General features: G+C 44.0%; 1 protein-coding gene across 4 annotated transcripts in view; it reads left to right on the top strand.

Annotated features, from left to right (window-relative positions):
• The first annotated feature begins 11,263 nt into the window (after nucleotides 1-11,263).
• dtwd2 (DTW domain containing 2) overlaps nucleotides 11,264-27,274 on the top strand; it is a 160,229-nt gene continuing 144,218 nt past the window's right edge. The window contains exon 1 of one of the 4 annotated variants that reach the window (XM_059969626.1): nucleotides 11,264-13,246. In XM_059969626.1, the coding sequence (XP_059825609.1) occupies nucleotides 13,098-13,246 (149 nt within the window). In that variant the 5' untranslated portion in view covers nucleotides 11,264-13,097. Of the gene's footprint in view, nucleotides 13,247-23,743; nucleotides 24,099-25,729; nucleotides 25,811-27,274 lie in introns of those variants that run through there. The other 3 variants (XM_059969627.1, XM_059969628.1, XM_059969629.1) reach the window with 3 other exon arrangements.

Genomic DNA, 27,274 nt, shown 5'->3' with positions numbered 1-27,274 from the left:
AGCTTTAAGAGGAGGGCCCTACCAATTCAGGCTTAGAAACATAAAAAAGACCTAAGCTTCTCAAAAGATATTTTCCAAGGACCTATGCTGAATTTAGATTACATAGACCAAGGATAAGTACTTTATTACTTAATAGGTATGCTTTTGTTGTAAATCCTAATAAATTTTAAATCTTGTAATATTTTGGAGCAAATTGATAGCATAACTTTTCACTTTGTTAGCCCTGCCTTTGTTTGTACATCTTTGATAGTTCAAGAAGAGTGACAAAACATAGCTCTGTTAACCGACCAGTAACCAGAGCAGAAATAGGTTCTGGGCACAACTCCAGATAGTGACCAGAAGTATATCATTCTAGCAAGTTGCAAGAGAAAGCCTGAAAATTTACCATCAATGATAACAGAGTAAAAGAATGTGAGGAGAGATAGGTATTTCAATTCCACTTTCCATTCCTATTCGTATGTCAGTCCACGGCCACCTCTATTGCTAGATTGGAGTTACACTCAGGTGGAATGAGCAACACCTTATATTCAGTCTGAGTAGCTTCCTACCTGAAGGCATGAACATCGATTTCTCAAACTTCCAGTAATGCCCACTGCCCTTCACCATATCTCCTTACCTTCCCACCAGCTCCCTTTGATGATCCTCCCCTTTCCTTTTTTCATAGTCTTCTATCCTATCATTCTTCCCTCTGCAGCCTTTTATCTCTCTCACCAATCCACTTCCCAGCTCTTTACTTCACCTTCCCCCTCTCCCAGTGTCACCTATCACCTTATACTTCTTCCTCCCCTCTCCCGACCTTCTTAATCTGAATGAAATACCAACTGTTTACTCTTTTCCACAGATGCTGCCTGACTTGCTGAGCTCCTCCAGTATTTTGTGTGTGTTGCTTTGGATTTCCAAAATCTGCAGATTTTCTCGTGTTTGAGATAGGTATTAGTTGAACAACAATCATGACTTTCTTTAGCCCTGTGTTTTTTCTTGACAATCTGTGAAGCTATGTAATTCACAGTACAGTATTAAAGCAGGCTTCAGAAGTGGTAGCAACACACAAAATACTGGATGAACTCAACAGGCCAGGCAGCCACTATGGAAAAAATACAGTCAACATTTCAGGCTGAAACCCTTCAGCAGGACTGAAGAAAAAGAAAAGCTGAATAGTAGATTTGAAAGGTGGGTGGGAGGGGGAAGAGAGCAACACCAGACAATAGGTGAAATTTGGAGAGGGAGGAATGAAGCAAAGAGCTAGGAAGTTGATCGGTGAATGAGATAGAAGGTTATGGAAGAAAGAGGAATGGGGGAGGAGAAAGAGCACGAGAGGAGATTACATAACAAAGAGACAGTGGGATGGGAATTTGTGAAGGGGTGGTGGGGTTGGAGGCATTACTGGAAGTTTGAGAAGTCGATGTTCTTGCCATCAGATGGAGGCTACCCAGACAGAATATAAGGTGTTGTTCCTCCAACCTAAGTGTGGTCTTATCCCAATTGTGGAGGACATATCTGAATGGGAATGGTAAGTGGAATTAAAATGGGTGGCCACTGGGAGATCCTGCTTGTTCTGGTGGACGGAGCATTGATGCTCCGTGAAATGGTCTCCCAATCTATGCTGGGTCTCACCATATACAGGAGGTCACACCGGGAGCACTGAATACAGTATATAACCCCAACAGACTCACAGGTGAATTGTCGCCTCATCTGGAAGGACTGCCTGGGGCCCTGAATGGTAGTGAGGGAGGAGGTGTAGGGGTAGGTGAAGCACTTGTTCCGCTTACAAGTATAAGTGCCAGGAGGGCGATCAGTGGGGAAGGATGAATCGACAGGGGAGTCGTATAGGGAGCGATCTCTGTGGAAAGCAGAAGTGGGGAGAGGGAAAGATGTGTTTGGTGGTGGGATCCAGTTGGAGATGGTGGAAGTTTTGGAGAATTACGTGCTGCACATGGAGACTGGTGAGGTGGTAGGTCAGGACAAGAGGAACCCTATCTCTGGTAGCATGGCAGGAGGATGGGGTAAGAGCAGACGTGCGTGAAATGGAAGAGATGCGGTTGAGGGCAGCGTTGATGGTGGAGGGAAGGAAAACCCCTTCTTTGAAAATGGAGGACCTTTCCTTCATTCTGAAATGAAAAGCCTCATCCTGAGAGCAGATGCAGCAGAGGTGATGGAATTGAGAGAAGGGGATGGTGTTTTTCCAAGGAGCAGGGTGGGACGAGGTAGCAGTGAGAGTCCGTTGGTGTATCATAGACATCAATGGATAAGTTGTCTCCAGAGATAGTGAGATCGAGAACGGGAACAGGTGCCAGAAATGGACCAGGTGAAATTGAAGGCCAGGTGGAAATTGGAGGCAAAGTGGAGGAAATCAATGAGTTCAGCACAGGTGCAGGAAGCAGCACCAATGCAGTCGTTGATGTAGCATAGGAGAAGTTCGGAACGGTCACCTGTGTAGACTGATCCACATAGCCAACAAACATGTATGTGTAGCTGGGACCCATGTGCGTGCCCAATGCTACCACTTTTTGTTTGAAGCAAGTGGGAGGACCTAAAGGAGGAATTATTTAGAATGGGGACAGGTTCCGCTAGGCAGAGGAGAGTGGGGGGGGAGGGGGAACTGGTGGGTCTGTTGTCCAGAAATAAGTAGAGGGCTTTGAGGCCTTCCTGGTGGGGGATAGAGGTGTAGAGGGACTGAAATCCCTGAAAAGATCAAGATTGTGTGAGGTGTCATAGATGTAGGTGGGAAGGGACAGAACCGGGGTGGGGGGGGGGGATTAAAACAGAGTCAAGGTATACTGATATGAGCTCAGTGAGGCAGGAACAAGCTGAAACAATGGGTCTACCTGGAAAGCAGGTTTATGGGTTTTGGGTAGGAAGTAGAAACAGGAGGAGTGGGGTACAGGAAATATGAGATTGGTGGTGGACCCTCAACCGCATCTCTTCCATTTCACGCACGGCTGCTCTTACCCCTTCCTCCCACCATGCTACCAGGGATAGGGTTCCTCGTCCTCACCTACCACCCCACCAGCCTCTGTGTCCAGCTCATAATTCTCCGAAACTTCCTCCAGCTCCAAATGAATCCCAGTACCAAACACATCTTCCCCGTTCCCCCCAATTTCTGCTTTCCACAGCAACTCCTTTGTCCATTCATTCCCTCCCTACTAATCTCCCACCTGGCACTTATCCTTACAAGCGGATCAAGTGTTCCACCTGCCCCTACACCTCCTCCCTCACTACCATTCAGGGCTCCAAACAGTCCTTCCAGATGAGGCGAAACTTCACCTGTGAGTCTGTAGGAGGTTATATGGGCTTATGTGAGAATGCTGTTCTTGGACTGCAGTTCAACATTCAACACCATCATTCCCTCCAGGCTCAACAAGAAGCTCAGAGACCTCTATCTTCACCCTGCCTTGTGTAGCTGGATGCCAGACTTCCTGTCAGACCCATGCCTCTCTGACCCTTAACACAGGAGCCCCTTAGCGCTGTGTACTCCCTGTATACCCATGACAGAGTCACCACCCACTGCTCTAATCTGATAATTAAATTTGCTGACAACACTACATTGATTGCCCTAATCTCAAACAATAACAAGGTGGCCTACAGGGAAGAAGTATTCTTTCTGACACAGTGGGTGCATCAGAGTCAATTCATTTCAATACTGTGTTTGGTGCTTCTGGTGTGGCGTCTTGAATTTTGGTAAGACCCGACGTAGATTGGGAAACTGCTTCACCGAGCATCTACACTCCATCCACCAGAACAAGCAGGATCTCCCAGTGGCCACCCATTTTAATTCCACTTACCATTCCCATTCCAATATATCCATCTGCGGCCTCTTCCACTGTTGGCATAAGGCCTCACTTAGTATGGAGGATCAATACCTTACAGATTCATTTGGGTGACTCCAACCTGATGGCATGAACATCAATTTCTCAAGCTTTCAGTAATGCCTCCAACCCACCCCATCCTTCACCATTTCCAATCCCATTGTCCCTTTCTCACGTTATCTCCTTGCCCGCCCATCACTCCCTCTGGTGCTCTTTCTCCCCTCCCCCCCCACTTCCTCTTTCTTCCATGGCCTTCTGTCTCTTTCACCAATCAACTTCCCAGCTCTTTGCTTCATCCCTCCCCTCCAATTTTCACCTATCGCCTGGTGTTTCTCGTCCCCTCCCCCCACCTTACAAATGTACTCCTCAGCTTTTTATTTCTCCAGTCTTGCCGAAGGGTTTCACCTCAAAATGTCGACCGTGCATTTTTCCACAGATGCTGCCTGGCCTGCTGAGTTCCTCCAGCATTTTATGTGAGTTGCTCGGATTTCCAGCATCTACAGATTTTCTCTTGTTTGTGTGCAGATATGCTAGAATAGTACTCCTACTGTTTATCTGAAGAACCCGTTTGTTTTCACATCATATTTCATGTCGATATGTGGTTACCTGATTTCAACAACAGAGCCACAGGTGGAGATGTTTTGTTTGCACTTTCCCACCTGAATTGTAATCCCATTTTGGATACGTCTTCCTGCTTGATGCGAGGACCATTTAGAACTACTGTAATTGTCTTTGACCATTAGAATGGTATACAGATTTTATCATTGTAATATATAAAAGTTGTGACTTTGTAATGTATTAAATCCATATCAAACAGGTGATACAGATGCAGAGGAGTGAAAGATGGTGAGGAGAGTTGTCAGTTACTTCATGATATTAATGAGTTGGTAAGATGGGTGAAGCAATGGCAGCAGAAATATCCTGTTAAGTGCAAACTAATACACTTTGGCAGAATTAATAAGGTTGAGACATGCACCATGAAAAGTAGGTCACGGTATATAAGAACGGGGGTGGGGGGTGTTATGTTCCAACTTTATATATCACTAATTAGGCTACAGCTGGAATATCATGCATCATTCCAGTCACCACAATACAAGAGGTATGTGATTGCACTTAAGGGGATATAGAGGAATTTCACCAGGACGTTACCTCAGATGAAATATTTCTGTTGTGATGAGAGACTGTGCAAGCTAGATTTATTTTACTTCGAGCAGAGGAAGCTGAGGAGGAACTTAGATGTACAGAATTATCTTCAGGATGAGAGGGGAATGGAAACCAATCTCAGATTAAGGGAGAAGCTGCAATTTCACTATTAGTGGCTAGTACCTTTAGCACCTCTACTTTCTTAGATGTTTGTGCAGATTCAGAATGTCATCTAAAACTTTGATAAACTTTAGACGCACTGTGGGAGTATCATGCCTGGTTGCATCACAGCCTGGTATGGAGCAGTGCCCAAGAATGTAAAAGCCTACAACAAATGATGGATACAGCCCAGTTCATCACAGGAAGAGGCCTCCCCACCAACAAGTACATCTAGAAACAGCACGGCCGTAGCAAAGCGGCACCTCACCATCAAAGCCATGCTCTCTTTTCACTGCTACCATCAGGAAGGAGGTACAGAAGCCTTGGGTCCCATACCACCAGGTTCAGGAGCAGTTATTATCCTTTAACCATCAGGCTCTTGAACCAACAAGGATATCATCACTCACTTTCATTATATTCTCATTGTTTCTTTTCTGTATTTGCACAATTTATCTTCTTTTGCAAACTGGTTGCTTGCTAGTCTAAGTGTTAGTATTTCACCAATTTCCCATTTGTCCCAAATGTCCTACTCCTTATGGAAAAAGTGATCCAGGTTTTAGACTCCTCAGCCAGGGAAACATCCTCCTATATTCAAAGTATCAAGTCCATTAACAATTTTGTGTCTTTCAATATGATTACTTTTAAACTATGGAGAAAAAAGTTCACGCGACCATTCAACATAGAGAAGACCCATCATTGCAGGAAACAGCCTGGTTAATCTTTGCTGGATTTGTAAAGTAAATACATTTTAGAACCAAAATTGAATACAAAATTCCAGGCAAGGTGCCATCAGGGTACTCTAAAATTATAGTAAGACTCCTTTACTCATATACTTAAATCCTTCAGCTATAAAGCTATAATTATCTCGTAAATGCAAGTTGCACTTGCATATCAGCCTTCAGGAATTTATATATAACACACAGGTCCAACTGAAAATCAACAGTCCCCAGTTCAGTGCCTTTAAAAAATACTCAACATTACCGTATAATTTTCTTTACCAAATAGGCCAAATTCCATTGTTCTATATTGCACTCCATCTCCATTTTGTTTCCATTTATTCAGGTTGTCCATGTAGTCTTTTTCTGTTCTTATCACACATTCTTATTGGTTTGGTATTACCAACATGGAATTGCTATCTTTGATGCCAATAGCCAACTCATTAATGTAGTTCCAATGCAGCCAATTCCTCAAATGCTGTAGTCACCACATGTCACAGCCCGTCAATCTGAAAAGGACCTAATAATGGGATTTTGTAAATTAGTGCGCAGGATAAGAGCAGCAATGAGTGAAGAATATGCTGTGAATATGGTACTTTGAGGAATAAAAGTGTTATAGGTAGCAGATAAGTATAGATTGGAAGTTCAACTTGGAAGAAAATAATGTTCTAGGATCACTAATTTATGGAAGGAATGAAGGGAAGCAAAACAGGATTAGGACATAAAAACAACCAATGCAATGAGACAATGACATAGAACCTTACCCATAATATGGCAATTGATGCAGAATCACTGTATTACAATCCATGTTGAAAGGCACCACCACCCTTTCAAGAGGAGGAGAGGGGAAAAATAAGATTAAAAAAATGAGGGACCTGTGTCACTATTAGGTGGGGGAGTACAAGCTTCTACACAAAGTTGTTGCCCTGAGGCAGGTAGTTCACCAGATCAGATCTGCACTGGACCCTGCAGAAAGTTTTAATGACAGCTTTGTAGTCTTCAACAAAATGATCACTTGTGTACAGAAGAGAAGAATGGACATTTGCCTGCTCCTCTCCACTAGGACTAGGCTTTTGACAGACAATCACTCATCTTACTGGCTATTTTCTCCAGAACTGGTTGGGGGTGGTGTGGTGAACTACATATACCTGTCTGGACACACCCCTGCTGCTGACTGCTCCTGAGGCTCCTCCCACGGACCCCGGTATAAAGGCGATTGGAGCCCGAGCCCTGGTCTCAGTCTCCAGGATGTAGTGTGGTGGTCAATTGCTGCTTGTTCTTTCTTCCAGCCAATAAAAGCCTTTATCTCACCTCACGTCTCAGAGAGTTATTGATGGTGCATCAATTTTATTGGCTGGAAGTTTAAAACATGGAAAGCATTTTACGTCCGGAAAAATTAGACCTTGATCCTCAAGACTCCGAAGCAGCTCTTGCCTTTGAACTCTGGCTTGCTGCTTCCAATCATACTTGGAACAGATTCCAGTGACTGAGCCTGCCACCAAGTACAAAATATTACTATCAAGAGTAAGTCCGAAAGTATTCTCCCTTATCAGGGACCTACCGACCTACCAAGGGGCACTGGACGCCCTCAAAAGACAGTACCTGCGGCCGGTGAACACCGTCTACGCAAGACATCACTTAGCGACATGGCCACAGCGACCCGACGAGTCGAGCGGGCAGTTTCTTCGAGCCCTACAGACACTTTTGCGAACTTGCGACGCGGAGCAGCATTCGGAGCTGCTGGTAAGAGACGCCTTCGTTACGGGGATCAGGTCAGTGTACGTGCGCCAGCGGCTGCTGGAAAATGCCGATCTTACCTTACGCTCGGCGATCAAGACGGTCGACACGCTGGAGGCTGCTCTGCACAACACTGATGCTGTCCAGCCACGCGATCCCCCGCTGGTTCCGTGGACACTGCAGACCCCGCCACCACCACCCGCGAGCGAATTCACCAACGCCGCTGCCAGTCGCGAGTCCATGAACTCCCTGAAACCGACCACAGCTGCTCCCAGTCACAAGCCTGCGCAGTGTTACTTCTGCGGACTCAGAAAGCACCCCCGAAAACGCTGCCTGGCCTGAGAAGCTACCTGCTCCAGCTGCGGGAAGAAGGGCCATTTCACCAAGGTCTGTAAGTCTGAACCACGAGCGGGGTCGGGCAGCACGGCGTGTGAGGCAAGGGGGCCGCCATCTTGCCTGCCTGCCTCGTGCGAGGTATGGGGGCCGCCATCTTGCCTGCCCGCCTCGTGCGAGGCATGGGGGCGGCCATCTTTGTCGGTGCCACCTCGCCCCGCCCCCGACCCACTGGTGCTTACCGGGCACCAAGACGGCAGTTCATCTCTGGCCTCTGTAACCCTCAACCAAAGCACCCCACACCAGCTTGCAAGGTCAATGATGGGCATCCTGGTGGAGGGGCACAGGCAGCACTGAAAGTTTTATTGACCCGGACACAGTGCAACGCTGCGGACTCGTGACACGGCTGGTAAGCCAGAGGCTCACCATGGCTTCCGGGTCGCATTCCACAGACATCCGGGTGGGTTGTGTAGCGACATTGGTGGTGCAGGGCACAGAATATCGGGACTTTGCGCTACTGGTCATGCCTCAACTGTGAGCGCCTGTGCTATTGGGGCTGGACTTCCAGAGCCACCTCTAAAGTGTGACTATGGCATATGACGCACCACTCACTGTCAGGAATCCTCAGTTTTGTGGGACTTCGTCATATACCCGCTACTGACCACACACACACACCGACCCGCACATCCCACCCAGCACCATGCCGACAGCTGCGCTACTGACACCACTTGCAGCCTCTCCACCCTCAAGATCCCTCCCCCACCACTGTTCGCCAACCTGACCCCCGACTGTAAACCGGTGGCAACTAAAAGCAGGAGGTACAGCGCGGGGGACAGGGCCTTCATTCAGTCGGAGGTGCAGCGGCTGCTCAGGGAGGGGATCATTGAGCCAAGCACAAGTCCTTGGAGGGCCCAGGTGGTTGTTGTTCGGACCGGGCAGAAAAATAGGATGGTCGCGGACTATAGCCAGACCATCAATAGGTTCACGCAGCTTGACACGTACCCCCTACCCCACATCGTGGATACGGTCAACCAGATAGCTCAGTACAAGGTGTACTCGACAATAGATCTGAAATCCGCTTATCACCAGCTCTCCATCCGCCCAGAGGACCGCCTTCGAGGCGGGCGGCAGGCTCTATCACTTCCTGCGTGTCCCATTCGGTGTCACAAATGGTGTCTCTGTCTTCCAGAGGGAAATGGACCAGATGGTGGACCAGTGCCAACTGAAGGCCACATTTCCCTATCTGGATAATATCACCATCTGTGGTCACGACTGGTCGGATCACAATGCCAACCTCCAATGATTTTTCCAAGTGGCCAAAGCCCTGAACCTTACTTATAACAGGGATAAGTGTGTGTTCGGAACCACCCGACTCGCTATCCTTGGGTATGTCGTGGAGAATGGGGTCATTGGCCCTGATCCCGACCGTATGCGCCCCCTGTTAGAACTCCCTCTTCCCACCACCCTCAGAGCCCTCAGACGGTGCCAGGGCTTATTTTCCTATTACGCCCAATGGGTCCCCCATTATGCAGACAAGGCACGCCCCCCTGGTCAAGTCTACCACTTTTCCCCTCTCTGCCGAGGCCTGCGTGGCCTTCAGCCGCATTAAAGGGGACATTGCCAAAGCAACGATGCATGCGGTGGACGAGACCATTTCCTTCCAAGTAGAGAGTGACACCTCCGATTTCGCGCTTGCTGCTACCCTCAATCAGGCAGGCAGGCCAGTAGCATTCTTTTCTCATACCCTTCAAGGCCCTGAAATTCGGCACTCCACGGTGGAGAAAGAAGCCCAGGCCATAGTGGAAGCTATTAGGCACTGGAGGCACTATCTCGCCAGCAAAAGGTTGCTTACCAACCAGTGCACAGTTGCATTCATGTTCAGCAACCAACAGCGGGGCAAAATCAAAAATGATAAAATTTTGCGGTGGAGGATAGAACTCTCCACCTACAAATATGATATCCTGTACCGGCCTGGCAGACTCAATGAGCCCCCTGATGCCCTATCCTGGAGAGCGTGTGCTAGTGCACAGCTCGACCAGCTATACGCCCTTCATGCACATCTTTGCCACCTGGGGGTCACCCGATTTTACCATTTTTTGAAAGCCCGGAACCTGCCGTACTCCCTTGAGGACATCAGGACGATGACCAGGGACTGCCAAGTCTGCGCTGAGTGCAAACCGCACTTCTACCGTCCTGAAAAGGCGCAACTTATCAAGGCCACCCGCCCCTTTGAGCGACTGAGAGTTGACTTTAAGGGCCCCCTTCCCTCCACCAACCGCAACATCTACTTTCTCAACATTATCGACGAGTACTCACCATTCCCCTTTGCCATCCCCTGCCCCGACACCACTGCCACATCCGTCATAAAAGCCCTGCGCCAGCTCTTCACTCTGTTCGGATATCCCTGCTATATCCACAGTCATAGAGGGTCCTCCTTTATGAGTAACGAGCTGCGCCAGTACCTGCTAGCTAGGGGCATTGCTACTAGTAGGACCACGAGCTATAATCCCCAGGGAAATGGACAGGTGGAGAGGGAGAATGCCACAGTTTGGAAGGCCACACTTTTAGCCCTTATGTCAAAAGGGTTGCCGGTCTCTCGATGGCAGGAGGTCCTCCCTGAGGCACTCCACTCTATCCACTCCGTTATGTACGTCCACCAATGCCACCCCTCACGAGCGCCTATTCTCTTTTCCCAGGAAGTCTGCCACTGGGACCACCCTACCGGCTTGGCTGACGTCCCCAGGGCCAGTGCTGCTCTGGAAACATATGAGGAGCAATAAATACTCCCCGCTGGTCGAGAGGGTTCACCTTCTACATGTGAACCCCCAGTATGCCTACATGGTCTTACCTGATGGGCAGGATGACACGGTCTCCATCCGTAACCTGGCACCTGCAGGAGCAGAAGACCAGTACCCCGAACACTCCACGGTAACTGTGAACCCTGTACCCGAGGTGACACCGCACACACCGAGCCCTACACAGACTCCTCACGACACTCCTATACCGGGCGTCGCGTACACGTATATACCAGGCACCTCACACACGCGTGAGGGATCACTGACGCCTAGTGGGCTGACACCTCCAGTCAGGCCGGAACCAGCCCCACCACCGGCACCTGTGCAATCACAGCTGGTGCTACATAGATCGCAGTGACAGATTCGACCACCTGATAGACTTAACCTGTAAATATACTGCCAAGAAACTTCGCCCCATGGGGACTCTCTTTTAAAACAAAGTGGGGGGTGAATGTGGTGAACTACATATACCTGTCTGGACAAGCCCCCCCTCTTCCCCCCCCTCTTCCCCCCCCCCCCCCCCCCCCCCCCCCCCGCTGACTGCTCCTGTGGCTCCTCCCACTGACCGTGGCTCCTCCCACGGACCCCGGTATAAAGGCGATTGAGGCCTGAGCCCTGGCCTCAGTCTCCAGGATGTAGTGTGGTGGTCAATTGCTGCTTGTTCTTTCTTCCAGCCAATAAAAGCCTTTATCTCGCTTCACGTCTCGGAGAGTTATTGATGGTGCATCAGGTGGTAATCTGTAACTGGATACATTAGTTCTCCACAGACATCAGTCAAGCAATGGAATTATACAGCACAGAAAACTACTCAGGCCCATTTGACTGTTTGTGGCCTCTAAACTTTACAATCTATGTACCTGTCCAAATGTCTTTAAAACATTGTAATTTTACTTACAAGTTGCTCTCTCAATTTACTCTATATATCCACCACCTTCTATGTGGGGGGAAAAAACCTTGTCCCTCATTTCAACTTTAAATCTTTCTCTTCTCACCTTAGACCTAAGCCCTCTAGTTTTAGACTCCCTTACCACGGGGGAAAAGCCCCGTCACAATCTATCTATGTCTTTCATAATTTTACAAACCTGTGTAATGTCACCCCTTAGCCTCCTTCACACCAGCAAGAATCTGTCTAGTCACTCCTTATAATGCAAACCCTCCAGTCCCAGCAAACACCCGGGTCAATCTTCTCTGACATCCTTCCTATAGCAGGGTGACTGTAACTATATCCAACATCCCAGATGCAGTCTTGCCAACCTCTTCTATAATTGTAACATGATGTCTTACCACCTGTATCAATGCCCCAAATAATGAAGGTAGGTGTGCCATTCCACCTTACCACCCTGTCTACCCACTTTTAATGAACTGTGTACTTGTACCCCTATTGCTTCCGTTCAACAATGCTTCCCGGGGATCTGCCAGTCACTCTCTATGTTCTGCACTGACGTCACTTTGTACTTGTCTTAATAAAGTCCATCTGCCAATCTTTTACCCTCAGTGCAAAGCCCAACAGGTTGGAAGTGGTATAAATCTGGTCTGGAGCTGCAGGGGCATGCAGCAAGAACAGGCTATAGTGAATGGATAATGTGAACCTACCTCAATGATTATTGTCCAGTAGCACTTGCATCCACTGTGATGAAATGCTTTCAGGGATTGGCCAGAAAACATATCAACTCCTGCTAGAGGAGTGGCTTGGATCCACTCCGATTTGCCTACCGTCACAACAGGTCAGTAACAGAGAGCCATTTTATTGGCTCATAACTCAGCTCCGGATATTTGGACAACGAAGGCGCATACATCAGGATGCACGTCATTAGCTACAGTTTAGCATTATCATTCCCTCAAAACTAATCTCTAAGCTCCAAGACTTCAGTCTCAGTATCTCCTTGTGCAACTGGATCCACGATTTCCTCACTTGCAAATCCCTGTCAGTATGGATTAACATCTCCTACACAATCACCATCACTACACGTGCACCACAAGGCTATGTGCTTAATCCTCTGCTCTACTAGCTTTTTGACTGCGACTAATCTCGTTGCATAGGACATATTTAATAGCTATGAACAATATTTAATAGGTGCTCCTTTGGCTGGCATGAGGGCAGACTGCCATTAAACCAAGGCGGGAGGTGTAAACGAGAGAATGACAAATATATGGTGACCGAATAAAAAGTAGAAATATCCTGTCATCAGCACCAGTCAAAAGAAAACACAGCATCCGACAACTTTTTCAATGCCCGAACTGCGGCACCGTCCACTCCGTCCCCGTTTCTGCAGGATCGACGCGCCCCCTGATGGCCACCAGCTTGTATTGCAGGTGCCTGCAGATGCGACCCGACACGCCGCACCCTCTGCCGGGCGCTCAACCTCTCCGTGTCGGGCGGTAAGGGACGAGCCTTGCTCCGGGTCACCATGGAGCCCGAGAGGGCGAGAGGCGAGGCAGCCGCAGACTCGGAAGGTGGGCGGTCCAGTTGCGCGGAGGAAGAACAAAACGTTCTGCAGGAACTGTCAGAGTTGCCGGTGGAGGGGGCGGGGAAAAGGCCGACATGCTCCAGATGCAGGTACAGTACTTAACCGGGGGGAACCACGCGGGTAGTGTGGGGCCCGAGTGGCAGCTACAGCCTGGCCTCGGTCACTCAAGCTGTAAGACGGCCAGGTACAACGTGAAGTGGCGGATGACATTGATTTCCTTCAGTTCGATTGGCTTATGAATTTAAAGTTCTCTGTTCTCTCCGCTCCCGAGGACTGTTGTTGAAATGCAGTGTTTTTCATTACGGAAACACTTCTGAAGTGCCGCTGCCCTTTCTCCCAGAGGTCTCATTTCCCCGGTGCCCTGCTGGGTGCTCATTTGATTGACAGGACAACTCTTGCTTTATTGGTCGTCACAGACACTACGTGAAGTTTCCTTATCCGGCGAAGTCCTGTTGCGCTCCAATCCAACACCCTGTGTGTTTGTACCCATTCTCTCCGCGTAGGAAGATCATGTGTCTTCACGTGCACCTTTTCACTATCCTACCATCCAGTAAACTCATTGATGCCACCCTTAGAAATAAACTCGTCCTTAACTTGTTTTTTTTTCTCAACACGAGGCACTGCAAATTATGCTGGGACATCGCAGAAAGTGCTGGAGGGATTAGCAAGTTAGGCAGCATCTATGGAGGGGACCAAGACCCTTCATCAGTCATGGCACAGAATGTCTACTGTTTATTACCCCATAGATTCTGCCTGCCTGACTTGCTGAGTTCTTCTAGTTTGCCTTTTGTTTGTTCTGTGTGTCTTGCATCCCACATTCTAATTCATCCCCAGACCCATACATATTATCACATTGCACCTTGCAAGCATAAACAAACTAAAATGACTTGAATCAAAGAATAATTTGATAATTGATGTTTCTTATCTTTGCCAAGTGAGTTTATGAGGAGAGTCTGAGGGATGGATTTTCCACAGAATGGGAAATCCATAGCAATTTTCCATAATGCAAAACTGCATCAAAAATGCAAGTTGAAGAAAAGTTTGTTAACTCTAAACATACATTTTAGATATATTTATTATACAATATATTTATATATGTACTTCTAAGGAATGCAGTTTTTTTGGTATTGCAAAGGAATTAAGAGTTATGGGGAAAAGGTAGGTGGGGCTGAGTCAACTCCAGATCAGCCACGATCATATTGCACAGCAGAGCAGGTCTGACGGGCCAGATGACCTATTTCTGCTCCTATTTCTGATGTTCTTATGCTCTTATTCCATGAAAGCAAATCTTGTTCCATATCTCAACATTTTGTTTAGTGATTTGTGAATTTTTTAAGGGCAAATTCACTGTTTTAGTATCTACTTCAGTAGTTTAACATCCAGAAAATGTCATCATGGTACAGTTTCATTTCAGTTGTTATGTACCCAGTAACTGGGTGTCTAACCAGCAGAGAAAGAAGAATTTGTTGGAGTCTGGTGGTACCAAACTAAAGGTGTTTATTAATAAAAATAAGCAAAACCATATCAATAATGCAAATATACATATAAAACAAGTTAGCAGTAATAAACCTAAAAGTGTAGGAATAATAATAATCAATAATAAACAAGCTCTATCAATGTCTAGGGGTAAATGAATTGTCATAGAAAAGTATAAAGTTCAGTTCAGTTCATAAGTGCTGATGTAGTTATGGTTGTTGTAATCATTGGAGTGAGAGAGAGAGCGAGAGAGAGCGAGCGAGATGTAATAGCTACAGTCAGGCAAACCTTTCTTTGCTTTCTTAATCTGTCGTATCGGTGTGGTCATTCAGTTATGACCTCTCCGTCCTTCTGCTAGACCATTCTTCTGTGGTGGACTTGTCACTCTGGCATGAGTGGACACACACACAAGTCCCCACCGGCCCTGCATTAACACTGATAGCCTTAATGACCGTCCTCCTGGTTCGGTCCTCGAAGCCCCCACCTTTCTTGTGGGTTCCAACACTCGATCAGTGTCCACTGGCGTGTCTGGAGGGTGTCTCTCCAGACCTGTCTTTTTATCCCTACTCACGGGGACTCAGCTATCCATCACTCCTGAATGACTGTGTCCATCAAATAAGGCCACTCCTTCAGTCCACTGAGGAATGTTAACGAGCAAACTATTGTCCTTGCAGCGAAACAGTAAATAATTCAAAAAGGAGTCACAATATAGTTAATCAGCAATTTCCCCCTCTCTCTTATCTGTCGCCGATATTCTTGCTTGTTTTTCCGTCTCTCTTTCTCATGATCAGCATAGTAACAGTAATAGTTCCTGTTTCTCGGGGGGGGGGGGGGGGGGATGGTTAACTCTTCACCCCATTGTCCATCAGGTCTGTTCATCACTCATAACACAGTGATACTGAAGACTTAACAGTGAACAGTTATTGATCCTTAATTGGTTTGTGAGATTTGCCAAACTGTGATCAGCATGGGGAATCGCATCCATTTCCACTTAGTTCAAGATGCTGAGGCTTAGTTTCGCTGAAATGAACTAACTGGGAAAAAATACATATCAGGATCATACTGCTCTCAGTAAGAGTTCACAGAAAACAGGTGAATGCAGATGAGTCATTTGCAAAATATGAATGTGTTAAAGCACATGCTATGGAGTTTGGCAACTGCTGTACTTACTGAAAGCTTTATACTTTCAGAAAGGGGAAAGTACCCATTGTAGAGGATGGTGCCATGGGATATACAGGGCAGATATAAATGTGTAGTGATACAGTGCTTACTGAATTAGAGTTCATAAAGTACATGAAGGCTCAGAAATTGGGACTGTGATGCAAGTAATAGTTTGCTTTTATTATTCATGCCTGATATGTGGGAAAAGCTATGGTAAATAATGATATTTGAAATATGTTTTTCTTGATCTGATTTTAACATAAATAGCTGTGTGGAAATGCAGAAGTTTTTGTTGTTGAACATGTCAAGGTTCTTTAACAGGCTCGTGTTTTATTTCTGTCAAAAATGTGGAGACTCATTACAACACTACTTGATGCTCGACCAGCAAACGAGCTCAACACCTTTTATGCTGCTTTGAAAGGGAGGAGAAAGCTACACCTATGCAGCACCCAGTGACTCTGTGATCTCTGTCTCGGAGGCCGACGTCAGCTGTCTTTCAGAAGGCAAATTGGCCTGCCCGACGGAGTACCTGGTAAGACTTTGAAAACCTGTGCCAACCAACTGGTGGGGTTTTCCAAAGCTATTTTCAATCTCTCATTGCTTTAGTTGGAAGTTCCTACCCGCTTCAAAAAGAAGGCAATGATTGTACCAGTGCCCAAGTAGAGCACTGTGAACTGCCTTAATGACTATCATCCAATGGCACTCACATCTACGGTGATGAAATGCTTTGAGAGGTTGGTCATGGCTAGAATCAACCGCTGCCTCAGTGAGAACCTGGACCCACTGCAACTCGCCTATCACCACAATTGGTCTACGGTGGATGCAATCTCATTGGCTATCCTCACGGCCTTGAATCACCTGGACAATGCAAATACCTATGTCAGGATGCTGTTTATTAACTGCAGCTCAGCATTTAATTCCTACAGTCCTGATCGAAAAGCTACAGAACTTGGGCCTCTGTACCTCCCTCTGCAGCTGGATCCTCGACTTCCTAACCCAAAGATCACAATCTATGTGGATTAGAAATAACATCTTGACTTGCTGATAATCAACGTTGGCACACCTCAGGGATGTGTGCTTAGCCCACTGCTCTACCCTCTCTGCACCCATACCTGTGGCTAGATGCAGCTCAAATGGCATTTATAAGTTTGCTGATTATACGACCATTGTTGGTAGAATCTCAGATGGTGTGGAGAATGCGTACAGGAGCGAGATATACCAGCTAGTTGAGTGGTGTAGCAACAACCTTGCATTCAATATCAGTAAGACTGACGAGCTGTTTGTGGATTTCAGAAAGGGTAAGACAAGGGAACACACACCAGTCCTCATAGAGGGACCAGAAGTGGAGAGAGTGAGCAGTTTTAAGTTCCTCTGGCTGTTAATATCTCTGAGGACCTAACTTGGTTCCAACATACAGATGCAGCTATAAAGGCAAGACAACAGCTATATTTCTGTAGGAATTTGAGGAGATTTGGTATGTCACCTAAAACACTCACAAATTTCTACAGATGTACCATGGAGATCATTCTAACTGGCTGCATCACTGTATGGTATGGAGGGACAGAATCGAAGTAAGCTGCAGAGAGTTGTAAAGTTTGTCAGCTCCGTCATGGGCACTAGGAGGTACAGAAGCCTGAAGCACACACCCAGTGATTCTGGAACAGCTTCCCCTCTGCCATCTGATTTCTGAATGGTCATTGAACCCATGAACACTATATACTACTCGTTTCTGGATAAAGGAATACAGAGTACAAGAAGATATATATTATGTCAAAAAAGTACCAAATACATTGTATTAAAAATACAGTTACAATCACAAAACCCTGTATTCATAAAAATTAAATTAAATCATAATATTGAATTATAATAATATTGTTAGAAAAAATCTAAACCCACTACCCAAACCAGAGCTATAGGAAAAGCAAGAAAAAAGGGGGGGGGGAACCCTTATCATGTAATAAATTATATTATTAGCCACCATCTGTACTTTTACACCATATCAAAGGTTTTGAAAATAACTCAAAAATGGTCCCCACAATGTATAAAAGCCTTGACTAGATTCAAAAACTGAACTTTGGATCTTCTCTAAATTTAAGCATGACATAACATCCCATAACCCATAGTGACGTACTTCGAGACACCCATAAAACCCTTTGCCACAGTCAAAGGACAGCGGTGACTGTATCACATCCATTTAGGAGAGCGTCAACCACATCATCAAGAATAATCAGCTTCCTTTGGTATTGCTGTATCTTCCATCCATTAGGGTGAAAAAAAGGCTTAATTATGCAACTTGGAAAGAGAAGGGGGACATTACTTTATTGTCACCAAACAATTGATACTAGAGCGTATAATCATCACAGTGATATTTGATTCTGTGCTTCGCACTCCCTGAAGTACAAATCAAAGTAAATATAATAAAAAAACTAAATTATAAATCATAATTAGAAAATAGAAAAGGGAAAGTAAGGTAGTGCAAGTCAGGTCCGGACATTTGGAAGGTACGGCTCAGATCCAGGTCAGGCTCCGTTCAGCAGTCTTATCACAGTTGGAAAGAAGCTGTTCCCAAATCTGGCCGTATGAATCTTCAAGCTCCTGAACCTTCTCCCGGAGGGAAGAGGGACAGAAAGTGTGTTGGCTGGGTGGGTCGAGTCCTTGATTATCCTGGCAGCACTGCTCTGACAGCATACCAGGGCCACATGACTCCAGGATCAAAGAGTCAGGACAAAAAAGATGAAAGAAGAGACAGAGGGGGAGAGGCATACACGTCTCCAGAATGACAACAACTGGCATAGAAGGAGGAGAGAGGAAGTGAAAAGGAGCTGAGAAATGCACGTCTCCAAGATCAGAGAAAAAGAACAAACAGCAGGAGACGAAGAGAAGGCAGATTAAAGGACTGCACATCTCCAGAATGACAACAAGAGGCACAAGGGTGGCAGATCAACCAGAAATGTTGCCATCAGAAGTGTTCTTCGTTAAACGAGGAGGAGCTATATTTGCTTTGCTATGCGTCGTTCTTCTTCAATAAACTGTTTTCTCTTCTTCAATTTCTAAAGCAAAGCGATACCAATAGCATTCAGGAATATTTAATGTTCTTTCCGGACCCATCAGACTGCACTACCTTTCTCTCAAAGGGTGCCCCAAGGGGTCACCCCGTTGTCTAGTTGTGAATTATATTTTAATACGCTTCATATTTTGAAAGCAATTTTGTTCCTTTGTTCTGGATTTACTACCAAACTATATTAAAATAGTATTTTATTTTTTTCCAGATTTCTTTTTTTTTCTGTCTCTTTCCATTGTTGGTAGATGTTTGCTTTTTGAGTTGTGGTTTTCATAATTATCAATTAGTGATTAATTTCCTAGTTTCCATTAACCTTTCATTAGTAAGTTGCATGTTAATTCCCATTTTGTGATAAAATTGGGCTATGATATCTTGTGTGATTGCTATGGACTTGGAGAGTGGCTGCTCTTCAATAATTCCTCCATAAATAAATACAGGTCGAGTACATACTTACTGCCCATTAGGCCACGGACACTTGGGCAGCAATGAAGGTCCTCCATCTCCAGTGGTGCTCAGGGCTTCCTTCAACAAGCTAGTAGCTTCCGCTCAGTTTTTACTACTGTTAGTCATGCAAGTCCCAGGTGGAGACTCAGGAATGCCATGTAGAAAGATTCTTCATTGCTGTTTCCGTAACAATTCTTTTTACCAGCCAGGGCTGTTAGCCCTGAGCTGAACCTGCGAATGTGGAGGACCGGTGGACCACTCTTAGTCTGGCGTCTACCCTTTGATCTGTTTGGCATGGGTCACCCTACTAAGAACCAAAGCGTAAAGCCCTGACTCCAGCCTCCAAACCACAACAAGGTTGTGGTCCCCTTGGAGTACCCCTTGTCCACAATTCGAAAATCTGATTTTTTTTCTTGGGTGCTGACTTAACATCACAAATGGAAAACTCTGCAAGATGCTGGGAAGGTTCCCAGATGATGTGCACTCTGAAAATGACCTCACATAATGCAATAAACAGAAGTTAATGATAAATAGAGAAACACTGCATAAAGCAAAAAATGATCTCAATTGTTATTGAAAGAGTGGATTCATCAGCGTCAGAGTGAACATATGCTGCTTAATGGTGTGTTGATCATGAAACAAGCAAAGATCTGGCACGATGAACTGAAAATCCAAGGTAATTGTGAATATTCAGCAGGCTAGTTGTAAGAAAAGGCACAACATTAAATTTTTAAAGATTTGTGGTGATGAAGCATCTGCTGATCATGAAGCAGCAGAGAAATTCATTGATGAGTTTGCCAACATTGTCGCTGATGAAAATCTAAAATCTAATTGAATAGATGCATCAGTACATATGTGCAATCAACAAAGATAGATTACTTACCGGTGGCCAAGGCAGTGATAGCTATTAAAAATTTTATATATAACTACCTTCAGGTGTACATGTATAAGCTGTGCATGCAGTGTAAATGGATTTTGTGTTTAAAAGGGTCCCATCCCCACATATCTCATAATGTAAACATAGAAACATAGAAAACTTAAGCACAATTACAGACCCTTTGGCCCACAAAGTTGCACCAAACATGTCCCTACCTTAGAAATTACTAGGCTTACCTATAGCCCTCTATTTTTCTGAGCTCCATGTACCTGTCCAAAAGTCTCTTAAAAGACCCTATCGTATCCACCTCCACCACCGTTGCCGGCAGCCCATTCCACGCACTCACCACTCTCTGAGTAAAAACCCCTGACATTTCCTCTGTACCTGCTCCCCAGCACCTTAAACCTGTGTCCTCTTGTGGCAACATGGGAAAAAGCCTCTGACTATCTACACAATCAATACCTCTCATCACCTCTATCAGGTCACCTCTCATTGTCCGTCGCTCCAAGGAGAAAAGGCCGAGTTCACTCAACCTATTCTCATAAGGCATGCTCTCCAATCCAGGCAATATCCTTGTAAATCTCCTCTGCACCCTTTCTATGGCTTCCACATCCTTCCTGTAGTGAGGCAACCAGAACTGAGCACAGTGCTCCAAGTGGGGTCTGACCAGGGTCCTATAGAGCTGTAACATTACCTCTCGGCTCCTGAATGCAATTCCACGTAGATGCAAATATTACAAAATCCAAAAAATCTGAAATCCGAAACACTTCCACCCAAGAATTTTAGATAAGAGATGCTCGACCTGTAATTGTTTTTATATTTGCGGATTGTTAAGTGGTATGTGAATTGAAACTATGGCTGTTAGATTTTCCAGAAATCTAAAACAATTATAGCTGAATTAAAAACATGCTCAACAATGAATTATACAGCATGAAAGCAGATTCTTCAGTGAATCAAGTGTCTTGCCAATCATCAAGTAGCCATCTGCACTAATCTCCTTTACCAGACCTTGGTTTACATACATACATTTCTACCTGATTGAATTACATGCCAGGGTTATTTTCAACATTGTGTGTGTCTCTGCACCTATCACTGTCTTAGACAGTGTGTCCCAGATTCCAACGGACCCTCAGGATTAGAAGTTATTTCTCGAATCCCCTCTAAGTACTGCTTTCTTAAATGAATGCACTCTAGTTTTCGATACCTGTCGGGTAAAGTATTATCCTTATCCACCCTTTCATCTGCCCCTCAGTCAGTCAGTCAGGTTCCCCTCTGAGTCTGCCCCACTCCAAGGAAAACAAACCATCTTCTTTAATCTCTGAACGAAATTGGTTAATGACAGACAAACCCTGGTGAATATTCTCAACACTCTTTTCAGTGCTAACACATTCTTACTGTAGTGTGGTACAGAACTACATTGTAGTACACTATACTGTAGAATAGAACTACAAACAACAGTGGTCTAACCAGTCTTTTACACCATCATTTCCCAGCCTTTGTATTCAGTGTACTGGTTAATGAAGGTAAGTATCTCCTATGCCTTATTCACCACCAGGTGTATTGCAAGGTGCTTTTGTTCCTCAAGGGTCCTGCCATTTGTTAAGTAAGTTCATTCTTTATTAATCCTCCCAAAATGCATCATCTCAGGCCAAATTATCAATGCAGTAGATTCCAGTAATTGGGCCATTGGATAAATTGTGCAGGCACTTATTTGGGATGATTCCTGAAGAATAAAAACAAATCGAGAACGTAGCTAGAATTTCCTTTCTTTGTTTGGGATTTTATGCCGCCTGAACAGAACAGGAGACTGTTGCCAAACATTTTCTAACTAGCATCAGCTGTGTGCACATCATGTGACACTACACCATGCTTAGTGTGATCAGTTTTTAAATAGTTTTAGTTGTGTGTGTTTTTGTTCAAAAAGCAGTGACTTTTGTCACTGATAGTTGGAGAGAAATAAGCAGAAAGACATTTCAAAAATTTTGCTCTCTGCAGTTTCAAGCATTCAAACTTGGAAATGCCAGAAATGGCTGGGAGTGAAAATGAAACTATTTCAGTACTTCAACAAATGTGGAACTATGAAGAATTTAAAGGTCTCGACAATCATCTTGAATGTTAACTTTGGTCCCCACTGGACACTCAGCACTCACCTGTGGGTGCAAGAAGCTGTTTGCGAGCACTCTTGATACACCACTTCGACAGCAGGCCAGTTGAAGGTGGCCAGCAGGTCTCATACCCCCGTGAGATAGGTGTCTGTCCTAGCACGCATATTCAGCTCCAGCACACTAGGCGGATGAGATCTACAGTGGGATCCAACAGCCAGGAAGGTGGGTATGCAATGCTAGGTGGCGAGCGAAGGGCATAACAGGGCACAGAAGATGTCATGGTCATCCACTGCAACCTGGGAAGACTCCAGTTGCGATGTCTACTCATCCCACTGACCCGGAACTCTGAAGTCGAGAGAGTGGAACTGCCCCAGTATAACGGCTTTTCACTTTAAAAACTCTCCCGCACTGTTTCATGTCACCATTGGATGCAATGGACAACTACCAGTTGTATTGGTGGTGTTCTAATTTGTTCTATATTTCATTTAAATACATAGTTTGTTACTCAGTTAAATGGTAATTTTGTCTTTTTTTTATACCTTTTTTAACTATCTCCATGAAACTTCAGGTAATTGGGACACTTGCTTAATTGGGCCAAAATGTATTGGTTCTGATGTGTCCCAGTTAACCAGAATCCACTATCATAACATAGCCTCAGACTACTGTCCTTACTGTCATGAATACCAACAAACTGCATAATCTGCAAACTTATCTACTGTATCATGCCTTGCACACGCTCATGCAAATAATAAATGTTTATAGCAAACAGTATAATCTCAGGATTGATCTCTGTGCTACAACACTAACCACAGGCTTCTAATCACAAGAATTCCCCTCCACCATTGCCATCTAATTCCAGATACCACGATAATTCTGCTAACTTGCCTTGTGTCCAATGAGCTCTTTTGGACTGGTCGCCCATGTTGTGCCTTATCAAAATTCTTGCTGTAAGTTCATCAGACTACATGAATTGAACTGTTCTCATCAACACACATTGTTATCATTTTGGAAAATGCAACTGAACAATAGTATAATTGTGAATTATGTTTATAATATCCTTCTTTCATTCTCCTGCACCCTACTTTTCCTGCATTCTCTTTTAAGTACTGAATGCTTCAGAAAGAATCGCAAAGATTTACAAAATGTTTAGGTTTGTCTGTGAAAAATATATAAAGTTAAGTAATATGTTAAGGTAACGTATAATTTTTTATTGATAAGTATCTCTGCCACATTATAGTATTTCTGAAGTTGCTTGTTTAGGTAACTTTTTAAACTTTTGTTCTGTCATTTAGAACTTCATTCAATGCTTCACAATTTTAAAAAAATTCTTGTGGAGTTGTTCAGGAAACATACATAAAATATTTTAATAAGTTGCAAACTATCAATAATTAAACAGCAGTAACATTTCATAGAACAAAGGTTCACTGGTCACAGTAACTTGTTACTTTGCAAATAAAAAGCACTCCTTTAAATCCTGAAGAAGAGTCTTGGCTGGGAATGTTGACTATTTATTCATTTCTATAGATGCTGCCTGATCTGCTGAGTCCCTCCAGCATTTTGTGTGTGTTGATCTGGATTTTCAGCATCTGCAGAATTTCTTTTGTCCATTGAATATGATATCTTTTTTTCATTAGAGACTTCAAAAAGTTGAAGCTTTTGTGGCTTGCCCTGCTTTGGTGTTTTATACCAAAACAGAGAATGTATTTTGTTTGTGTGTTCTGTTCCTGAATCTTATCTTGCTGAGGGATTTGTCCTTAGTATTTTGCCATAGAGAAGGTGTGGATTATGACAACAAATCTTAGTATATTCTGTGACAGGTCAGTTTTCCTATGAATCTTGAATTGTTCTGAGTTGTGGAAATGGACATTAACTATGTGGGAATTAAATGCACTATCCAAACTTAATTTTTCAGTCTGCTGATTTGTTAAATCTCCTTGGTTAAGGTCTACAGAATTAGAAATGAATTTGTTTCAGGTTTTTAGGCTGTAAATCAAAACTATATTCTAATGTAATTTTGTTTTGTCAAAAGTAAGATTTCAGCTTCAAAGTTTCAGAAAAATATGTGTGTGATATTTTATTGGTGCTGTTTTTAATTCTATCATCTTTCTAATATAGTTGATTAGTTATTTCATACATTTTTTCAGTTTATCATTGCAGATTTGCTTACTTTATCCTCCATTTTTTCCAAATAGTTTTCATCTTCTCTCCTTGAATTCCACTATTTTGAATATGTGACTTTTCAGCCTCTGTGTTATTGTTTCAATTTTAATCACAACATAAACTCGCCACGTTATAGTTGTCATCGTGACTTTGCAGCTGTTTGCTTTCCAGAGCTGAATACTCTGTGATAATAATCTTCCTAGTGTCTATTATGTATTTTTGTCTTGAGTTTTTAAACAGCCTCCTTTTTCTATGATCTTGGCCAAGTTTTGCTGTGGACATTTTGATAAGCATGCTTTTTTGCTACTATCATGGAGTGAATAAAGCCTACTGAATTAAGTATGGGAAACAAGAAGTTGCTTCACTTTTGATTTGCGCAAATGGCAGTAATGAGGTACAGTGGTATTTTAGTAGAGATTTGACATTCAAACACTTGAATATGGTGATGAATTTACATTATGTACCTATAAATGCCAGGATTTCCCATTCAAGTATTTGGAATTTCTAATGTCAGAATAAATCTTAGTTACTTTATGTAATCTGTGGAACCTGTGTAGGCAGCAGTTAAAATGCTAGTTTTTCAAGTTTGCTCTCACACCCTTGCAAATTTGCACATAAAAATCCCACCCCTTGTTTTTCTTGGAAGGTGAAGGTGCTCTTTTTGAAGGAATTGGCTTTTACCTGATTTCAAAAAGCATTCTAATACATTTAATACATATCGAACTGATCAGATTGCTCTCCTCCCATCCTCTTTTAACATCATGAAAGTATCACTCACTTTGTGACTTCCTGGTCTGCCCGTCTATCACCTCTTCCGCTTCTTGATGTATGGCACTTTACCATACAACTGCATGAGGAACAATGCTTATCCCTTTCCATTTAGAAACTCAAGCTGCCTTTCCAGATGAAGCAGAGATTTGTTTGGACTGTGTTTGGTGTGTACCATGTGACTTCTCAACAGTGGGTAACTGTTTTGCAACATTGTGCTGGGTCCATACGAATGACTCTTGAGTCTGTGGTTGCTATTGTATTAATCCACCATGCCATTCCCACTCTGTCGCCTTCTGCAACTTGAGTTCTGCGGACTGCAACGTAACCAGACAAGATGATATGGTGATCCTCAAGTTTGTCTTGGGCTTCCTTGTAACAATGCAAGAGCACTGACTATATACCATTACACAGACTGTAGAACTTTAACAAAACAGCTTAATCTGATTTTAACTGCTCATTGTTTTGTTTATCAATAGAAAGGACCTATCACCTTCCCCCACTTTCTCTGCTTCCTAGATCAATGTATCTTCCTCAGTTGATGAAGGATCCTAGATGTGAAATGTTATTTCTGTTTCCAGCAGATGCTGTCTGACCTGCTGTGAGTTTCCACCATTTTCTATTTTTTAATTATTTCATATTTTCAGCACTTGCGGATTTCTTTTATTTTCATGCCCGTCATTGCAAATTTATTAAGGGACTAGAAGACAAACTGCACATTGACAGTAGTTTTTTAAAAATTCTTTCTTGGCCGATCATCAAAGTATCACCCTGCATAAACTTAAGCTCATGTGAAATGTTACAATGGACATTATGTATCACATTGTTCAGTTTATCTCTCACACTCTGTTTGCTAACCTCTTCCTTCTGAATCGGAATTGGGTTCATCTTCACTGACGTGTCGTGAAAGGTGTTTTGCAGCAGCATACAGCACAAAACATAAAAGTTATTACAGTTGGCCCTCCTTATCTGCGAGGGATTGGTTCGGGAACCCCTCGCGGATACCAAAATTTGCGGATGCTCAAGTCCCTTATTCAGCCTGTCACAATGCAGTGGACCTTATGACCCAGCGGAACCCAAGACCTTATTTAATCTGTCTCAGTGCGGTGGACATTAGGACCCAGCGGCAGAGATCTGAATCCGTAGTGTTTCTGTTCACGAAAATAATCACGATAACGATTGAAAATAAAGTGGAAATAACAAAGTGATCGGAAAGAGGTGAAACGCCATCAGTCATTGGAAAAGCGTTAGGTTACGTTGGTCAACGATTGGAACAATTTTAAAGGATAAAGTGAGAAAGGCTGTGCCCTGATGAAAGCTGCAATTATTACTAAGCAACGCAGTGGTTGAATTATTGGGTTAAGCGGTTTTGGGTTTTTGATCTTCCACATCAATCCGGCACGGTGCAGAGCGCACTCGATAGCAATCTGTCACTAGATCAAACTCATTAACTTCCTGAGCCCAATGCTGAAACAGCACTTAAATGTTTTATATGCATAGAAAGGTAAAATATATATTATATACAAATGCAAAAGTTTGACTAACTGACGCTAAATAATACCGGATGTACCTGTTCCGACTTACTTAGTAAGGGAACTTCCGATTTTTTTTATTCCGATCCACAATAACCCAAGCGCATCTTCCCATATACTTTAAATCATCTCTAGATTACTTATAATACCTAATACAATGTAAATGCTATGTAAAATAGTTGTTACACTGCGTTGTTAAGGGAAAAATAACAAGAAGAAAAGTCTGTACATGCTCGAACAACAAGTGCTGGAAGAGCACTTCCGGGTTTTCATGATTCGCGGTTGGTTGAATTCGCGGATGCAGAATTTGCGGATAAGGAGGGCCGACTGTATAAGTTGTAAAATACATACAGTGGATTCTGGTTAATTAAGATAGATTGGACAAGTACATTTTGGACCAATTAAACAGCTGCCCCAATTTGTCGATTTTATGGAAATAGTTAAAAGAGTGTAAAAAAGACTAAGTACCATTTAATTAACAAATTATACATTTAAATGAAATACAGAACAAATTAGAATACCTTCAATACTAC

Source organism: Hypanus sabinus, chromosome 5 (genome assembly GCF_030144855.1).
Source record: "Hypanus sabinus isolate sHypSab1 chromosome 5, sHypSab1.hap1, whole genome shotgun sequence".
In the NCBI taxonomy this organism is placed as follows: domain Eukaryota; kingdom Metazoa; phylum Chordata; class Chondrichthyes; order Myliobatiformes; family Dasyatidae; genus Hypanus; species Hypanus sabinus.
Note: the sequence above shows the minus strand (reverse complement) of the source record. Positions and strands in the feature narration are given on the sequence as shown.